General features: G+C 43.1%; 1 protein-coding gene and 1 long non-coding RNA gene across 3 annotated transcripts in view; one reads left to right on the top strand and one right to left on the bottom strand.

Annotated features, from left to right (window-relative positions):
- The first annotated feature begins 3,603 nt into the window (after nucleotides 1-3,603).
- Nucleotides 3,604-8,003, top strand: part of LOC115249621 (uncharacterized) — a 6,677-nt gene continuing 2,277 nt past the window's right edge. Inside the window, exons 1-3 of the long non-coding RNA XR_003888298.1 lie at nucleotides 3,604-3,716; nucleotides 4,720-4,789; nucleotides 6,173-8,003. The exon at nucleotides 6,173-8,003 is cut by the window's right edge and continues 2,277 nt beyond it. This is a non-coding gene — a long non-coding RNA (uncharacterized lncRNA). The remainder of the gene's footprint in view (nucleotides 3,717-4,719; nucleotides 4,790-6,172) is intronic.
- Nucleotides 4,289-8,003, bottom strand: part of ccdc85a (coiled-coil domain containing 85A) — a 9,621-nt gene continuing 5,906 nt past the window's right edge. For both annotated transcript variants that reach the window (XR_003888297.1, XM_011603181.2), the window contains exons 3-4: nucleotides 6,182-6,239; nucleotides 4,289-5,793 (exon numbers count right to left, since the gene is read on the bottom strand). Coding sequence is in view for 1 of the 2 variants with exons in the window: in XM_011603181.2 (XP_011601483.2) it covers nucleotides 5,778-5,793; nucleotides 6,182-6,239 (74 nt within the window). In the remaining variant the exon portion in view is untranslated. The remainder of the gene's footprint in view (nucleotides 5,794-6,181; nucleotides 6,240-8,003) is intronic.

Here is an 8,003-nt window from a genome sequence, read left to right on the forward strand (position 1 = left end):
GCTGGAGCGGTGTCATTTGGAGAGTCCTAATATGGAATTTGAATTCAGTATGGGGCTCTCTGAGTCACACAAGGTCGTCACTTACATCTTAAACAGAAATTTCAGAGAATGAATGATTTGGGATCCATGACCCTGCTGGCTGCGTGTCAATAAGGCTCCACCGCTGCAGAGTGCCCCGTGACGGGTGAAATACCGTCCATCGTGTGGACCCAACCTTAAATCTAGTTTGATGTTCAGAATCCTTTGGAGGTGATGTCATCCTTGTCGGATGGATTGGTGATTTGATCTGATGATTGACAAAAACTCAAGGTCAACGTGCATCCAGGCCAATCAGTGCGGTCTGGACAAGAACTAGCATCAGAAATGTCCAGCTAGCATGTGTGGTGGATGGGGACACACACAGCAGTTTATAAGCTGCACAAAATAACGGCTTTATTTCCACTGTTGTCAAATCAATACCACCAATACGGCACGACTGTGACCTGGGTGGGGACCCCGCTGTATGTCCCCCTCTGAAGGGACTACGGTCCACACTCATGCACGACGCTGTGGTCATTTACTGTGAGTTCTTCAGCGGAGCTCTTATTTCCTTCAGGCTTTTTTCCACCTTTATGATTCATATGAGTATTATGGAACCTTCTGATGTTCATTAAAAAGTTCACCAACTCTGACATTTTCGACTGACTTGCTCTCACATAATAAACTGGAACCCTTAAGGCAGTCTGTTCGAGATCTCCATACTGTAGAATTCTCCAGATTCTTCTGTCATATTCTCTCAAACCCTCCAAAGCCCATTTAAGCAGCTCCCTGCAGCAATAAAACAGACCTAACTGTCTGTTTGGGGTGTCTCCCTCAGCTCAGACGGGTCTCTCACAAGACTACCAATCAGGCCTGAAACTGCAGAGTCATGCTGAGCTACACACTGGTGGTGTCACAGCGCCACTTTGCTTCATCATTTATATGAGTGTGACTGACTCAGACAGTTACTGATCCAAATGCTGGCTTTACTGGGACTTCCTGGCTCAAAAACAGCTTTAACTGGCGATTATATGAAACTATCTTACCTTGTCTTCCTAGTCTGTTCTGACATTTGGTATAAAGTGATGCAAACTTAACAAATGTTGTGGTTGTGGGTGGGGTCTATTCCTGCCACCCACCACCCTCACCAAGAATACGTGTCAGTTAACAAAGCACACATGCTAAAACTGTAAAACCGATGTGCACTCCTCACTCTGACAACAACGCGCTGGCAGAGAGTATTTATGCACGTGGCCTGCAGCCATTCTGCTGACATCTATTGATTACAGCTTGAGTTAAATGGATTTCCTCATTACAGGACCATTGACAGCAATTTCTGTCTGTTTAAATGAAACTAATGCCGCAGCTGCAACAGAAGGAGGCGAGGGGGGATAAATGAGTGTAAGCGTATCAGGTAGTGAGATATGCGGTCAGCACAAAACCTGATAATATCAGCACCCAGGGGATCGATGTGGAAGGAGAGAGTGCTGTACATGATCAATTGGTTCAATATTGCTCTTCTGTGGCAAGAAAACCGGTTGTTCTGTCATTTCTTCTCCGTGTTGCAGCATGTTAGCATGCTAATTCCAGCGCCTTCAGTGAGGCTCTGACCGTGCACAATATGTGTTGATGCTACAGGTAAGACGGAACTGAGTTTAAAGTAGTGAGGCTGTGTTAAACCAGCAAGAAGGATGGGCCAACTCTGGGACCAAACTGGATCTGTGGGACCAAACTACCACCCAGAGTCAGGTGGCTCAAGATGCTATTGCGGGGTGAGGGTTGCTGGAGAACCTCGGAATGTTTGAATCAACTGTGTTTAACCCGCAATGAGACTGAGCTCATCCATCATTGGCAAAATCTCATTTTCTCCATGCGTCCAATGCAAATGAGGTTTTGCAATCAGGAACCTGTTGTTTTGCCAATAAAGGCAGAGAAGCAGGTGGGATCGTTCTTCCTCACATTGAGGAAAGCTGCTAAATATAGCTGCGTAAAGATATTCTAACCAGTCTGGGATTTTACCTCGCAGCAGATCTGTTGGTCGTAGCTTTGAGATCTTCTCAAACCGTGCGTTTCTCGCATATCCTCACTCAGGGGTTAAAGCACGCTGCTGAGGAATGTAGACCAGAAAATTGCCACACGGCGACGGCCCAGCTGACATTGATGGATGAGAAAGCAATAAAGATACCGGACCACTTTCTCATCCTCTGTTCTCTGCTAAAGAAAACAGAAGATGAAACAGAACGGAGCGAGCGAGAAAGAGAGAGAGAATCTATTGTGTTTTATTTTGTCTCAGCTTCCTCACACATTGATCATATGTCTCTACAGATGATCAACAATATTGAAAATATTCATTTGTCATATTGGATTGGCAAAGCAAGGATGAGCCTGCAGGCAAGAACTGGACCTCAACAAAAATTCATCTTCACCTTTTAGAGCAAGTTTCATAAAAAAATGTTCCCAACAGATTAAATCTGCAGACATTATTCAAAAAATACAACAAACACAACCACAAAGGCTCCTAAATTTCCTCGAACTGCCTCCTTCTTCTTGAAACTTTAATGAGTATCTTGCCCTTCTTCATTCTCCCACCATGAATCATTAAAATCAAATATTTCAACATTTCCAAATGTTCTGTATCCAAATATATCCGTGCTCATGAACCTCCTCGAGCAGATGAATACACAAAACCCAGGCGAGGATCCTGCAGTGTGAATTTTCTCTTTAATATTCAAAGCCAACACGAACCGAACACGGTGGCGAATACCCGGGTGAGGAGGCACGGCAGAAGCGAAATGGCAAGTGAATTTTTCATCATCACATTTAATATTATACTATTGTCGTATTCAAATTAAAAAATGTAGTTAAAAGCCTCAGAAATGGCCCCCAGAACTACAGTCTGTTCTGATGCTACTGGTACACAGCTAGCACACGCCTGTGTGGGAGGACACTGTCTCTGAATGATCTCACAGCATCGTGATGTTTCCTGGTTTAAAAAAATAATAATAAAAATTAATCATATTTGTTTGTTGAGTGCCTGCAAAGACTCCTGGGTAAAAAAACAAAAACAAACCATTCTTCCAAATCCAGGATTAGTGATGCCCAGCAAATGAAAGTGATAATCATGGCATGACCTGGACAGAGTTTCGGCCTGTTGCCATGGTGACGGGTCCACGTTAGCTAGCAGTTGTGCAGTTGTTCATATCTCTAAAAACATTTATGTAACAACAAGCTCAGTCAATGAGGCAGAAGGAAGCCTGTGTGTGTTTATGGCTACATTCGTCTTGAGTGTCTGCCTCACCGCTCATTGTTCACTTATGACTGCCCATTTAGAACAAATAGGCACAAAAACAGCATTTCAGGTTACATTAAACAGCCTGTTCCTGCAGAACCAAATCAAATAACGAGCTCTGGGAGTTGTAGGTCCGAGGTGGCCATGACTTAAAGATCAGCGCTCTAATTTGTTACATCAACAAGGTCAGATGATGCACGACCCTCCTATCAGTAGTTGGAAACGACTCCTGAAGGAGTCAGCAGACACAGGCAGAACAGAACTGATATATAAAGTTTAAGTAATCGTTCCTCTTCTCTTCAACCCACAGGAACATTTCTAGTGTGGATGTGTGAACAACCGAAGGTGACAGCTGCATTAACGCCATGTCTGGAGCAGCATCACAGCAATGTGACGTGGATAAAAAGAGGTAAATAGCAGCTAATAACATTGGCCATCCCCCATTTCCTTAAATCTCTCATTCATTATGCAAATTTAGATTTACTTTGCTGTTAAAGTGAAGACATATTGCCAGAGTGTAACTGTACTTCTGTTCATCTATTACCTTTTGTGATTTACATACATATATGTAGCTGTTTCTGTTTTCCAGCTTTCTCTAAAATGTTCAGCTTTACTGGCTGGCTGGGTGAAGGAGTAGTAACAGGAGACTGGGCAGGAGAAATACAGAACCCTCAGCCACAGTTGTATCTAATTATTGTGTGGATCACGTCTACCTGGGGGATTAGAATCATCTTGGCTTTAAATAACTTCTTTTTGTGGGGTCATTGTAATGTGATTTCTCCTTCCCCGCACAGCCCAACTTCTGCTTGTGTCCTCTGCATCTGATTAGTTCTCAGCCATCAGGTCAGCCAGGAGGAACAAGAATCTATGGATTATTTCCTAAGCTAAACTAAGCAGCATCATTCATCCCTGAGTCTATATTTAACACGTTGAAAACAGTTTTGGAAACAGAGCAAATTCTTAGCGAAGCAAGCAATTTTAAAGGATCTTTATTGGCTTATACATACATTTCTGGTTATAATAGTTTCATAATACCAAGAAGTCAAAAATAATAGTTATATTATGCATTTATAAAAGTAAGCAGATATATTTAAAAACCTACGTAATCTTTGATAATATTATTGTGATGCTTTATTAATCACCAAAAAGAAACAGAGTAAAGAGGTTATATAATCAGGATTCAGGGTACATGTGCGTATGCTTGTTTGTGTGGTTTATTGTCCGCCGGTGAGGGGACGCCATCAGATTCTGGGGTTTCTGCAGCCCCACAGCCACTTTCCTCAGGACATGTTTGGCTCATTTCTTCCTCTGCTGTTTTAAAGAGCAAAGAAACACTGTGGCATAAATTAAACAGTGCACTTTTTCTATGATTTAAATATTTCAATAACGTGGACTGACTCCTGTTTCTGCAGCACGAAGATGATAAAAACCCTAAAAAGCCAGTCGATGATGTGCAGGCGAGGGCAGCGCTCCTTCACAAAGGTAATTAATTCAATATCGATCCAACAATAAATTGACTAGATTTTCTGGTTAAAGTCACCATTAAACCACACAAACACCATTTAGGACGTTTCTGGGGGGGAAAATACATGTGAATCTGGGAAAGAAGCCTCATTACTACAAACACTGACAAGCTATGTGCAGTCATGAATATGGCAACTTTTCTAATCAAAATAAGGTCTTGAAGGGCGATTTGTGAGCTCCGGCTGATTTCGTTTTAAAAACATTAAAATACACTGTTGATATGCCCAAAGCTTCTATTGTATTGAAATAGCCGGCAGAATTAGCATGAAAATAAGTTAAGTGTGCTTGGGAGCTCACCATGGCCTAATGCAACTAGCACGAGGAACCACGAGGAGCTAAATGAGGGCTCACAAATCCTTTAAATGTGAGGTCAAAACCATGATACCTTCATAACGTTAGGAGTGAGCTAAGCCATTTATAGTCATGTTGCTTTTGAGTTGTGGGTTTGTGGTGGAAATCATCAGAATTTGTCTATTCTTACTTGAATGCAACATTTGGAGCAACAATATGTATTTGTCCTCCCCATCCTGTGGGGGGACGTGGCTGGAGGTACCACCATGGTGTGATTGTCCAGGGTTAGCATGAGAAGATATTCGTTCTTGGTCCTCAAAGTTTCTGGCTTTCCAAAGAGGTAGGACTATTTTATTGGCAACAAGGAATTTTCAGGTATCACATTTGTCTTCCACTCTCCATTTGGCAACATTTGAATTAGCCTCTGCTCATCCAGTCCTTCCCTGGGATCCATGGGAAATGCATAGCAGCAGCAGACAGAGCGTTTCAAGTGTTTCCAGTGTTTTGGCCTCTCTGTCATTCATCTGCTCTCTCACCCTTCACGGCTCCGTGTGTGACCATTTTCTATCAGTCCTCTGGTGTTTCCTCAATGTCCCTTCTTCTCTCTGGGGGCGTGGCTTGTCAAAGCAGCATCTGATTGAGAGGCATGTCAGGGTCAAGAGGAATCAAAGCTGAAAGACAAGAAGGGAAGAGTACAATTACCATGTGTGTGTGTGTGTGTGTGTGTGTGTGTGTGTGTGTGTGTGTGTGTGTGTGTCAGCAGAATGTAAGGACGCTGCCTCTCCAGGTAAAGAGACTGATTTATTAAGTACCGTTGCATCATTAAATATTAACAAAGCCATTGCATTTAAGCATCACACCAGGGTGACCTTTACACACACACATGCGCACACACACTGAACTGACCTTTTACTTCCTAGAAACTTTAATGACCTGAGTATGATTAGATCTTAATATAGTTTCCTTTTCAACTTTTCTTGCAGATAATTCATCATAGTGTCAAAGAGACTTTAATCTATTTGCGTTTTGTTTTTAATCTGGACGGTTCAGAATCCTCACCTGTCCCAAAGGTTTACACTCCTGCAAGTGTTGCTGCAGCAACCAGCTGAGATCAAAGCTGTAAAAGAAAGGAAACAGAGTAATTACTCATCAGATCAAAGGAAGTTGCCGTCAACTGTATGCGGACAATGGAACACCTGGATTTGGATTGTCAACGCTGTACCATCGTCTTGGTAAGTTCAGTCCAGTTATTGTCCAACAGATCTTAGTCAAGACAACTTTGAGAACTGTTTTGGACAAAGCAACTTGTTTGAACGTAGTAAAAATGTTCAGTATTGAACATTGAGAATCGATCCACAGATGTGATCCGACCCGCCTGATTGCTGCTGTCACTGTTGTTGGTCTGAGCTCCGTTCATCCAACCATCTGCACCAACCACGGGCCTTCTGCGAGGGATGTCTGCTCTCTCTCTCCGCACTGATTATCCGATTTAAACTGACCCAAACTGCTGTCCCTGGATTTAAAAATGATTCAAAGGTTTCCACAGGATCCACAGGAACACGTCACTCCGAAAGAAGCCAAAAATATAAATATTACGCTACTTCTGTAACAGGAAATTTCACCTGCATTTCAACCTCACCTCGAGTCTTCGCTGTGTTCTGGCGCTTTTGTGTGTTATTTTGTAAAGTTTTGTCCCACAATCACAAGGAAGTTACCGTGTATGATCCCCGGAGGCGAACACTCAAATTAATTCTGATGACTGAGGTTTCACGGTGTCTTTTTTCAAAATGAACAGAGTGTGTGTGAGTGTGTGGCGGAGCAGACAAGAGGCCTGCAGGGCCGCAGCAGCCCCGGAACTGCACCGAGGACGGCTGCCTGAGCATGTGGCCGAGCAGCTGGTGTGAGGGAAAGACGCTGACCATCGCATGGTCATTTATCAACCCTCAAACGCAGATTAACCAGCCAGAGCGTGCACGCGCGTGTGTGTATAGAGGGTGAATATTTTAAAAAATACACACAGACGGTCCCCTTGCATCAACCTCCATGTAAGTCTGCACTTCACTGGTTTCATTCTCATGTTCTCCACACACACACACACACACACACACACACACACACAGAACAGCCGGCCTCTGGGCTGGTTCACAGCTGTGTTCTCTGCTTTGGTTTGATGCATCTCAGTTTGTGTCACAGATTGATGGGCAGAGGAAGTGATGGAGGAAGAAAAGAATAAGCCCAGGTGTATGTTGACGATGATGATGATGATGATGATGATGATGATGATGATGATGGCCTGTATTGCACCAGTGTGCTCAATTGTTTCAACAATAGAGGAAAAAAGCTTCAAAGATGAATTGCCAGAGGAGCAGCTGTTGGCCTAGTTAGCAGTCCTGTCCTAAACTCAGGGTCTCTGATCTTTTGCTCTTTCTCTCTCACACACACACACAACACACACTCTCACACACACACACACACACACACACACACACCCTCCCAATACATATACACACAGACGAGCTGCCAGCATTAACTGAACTCTGCCTTTGCTGTCCTGACCGCCTCACAAATCTGTTTGTGCGTGTGCGTGGTTCTGTGTGTGTGTGTGTGTGTGTGTGTGTGTGTGTGTATACATGGATGTTCTGTGTCCATGACTTCAGTTTTCTCCAAGATCCAATTAGCCATCAGCGCCTCAGGTTAACATTTAATGACGTTCCCACTGACTATTTCAAAGCGCCAGCACCTTTATGCCCCAATAATAACTGACAAACAGTAAACTGTCATAACCCTGACAAGCGACTCCTGAAAATATTCTCATTTTTCAAATACTATACATGATTCTTAAAGCACACCTAATTTTTTGCAGTTAATAATCATCTTTTAT

This window comes from Takifugu rubripes, chromosome 4, assembly GCF_901000725.2.
Source record: "Takifugu rubripes chromosome 4, fTakRub1.2, whole genome shotgun sequence".
Lineage (NCBI taxonomy): Eukaryota > Metazoa > Chordata > Actinopteri > Tetraodontiformes > Tetraodontidae > Takifugu > Takifugu rubripes.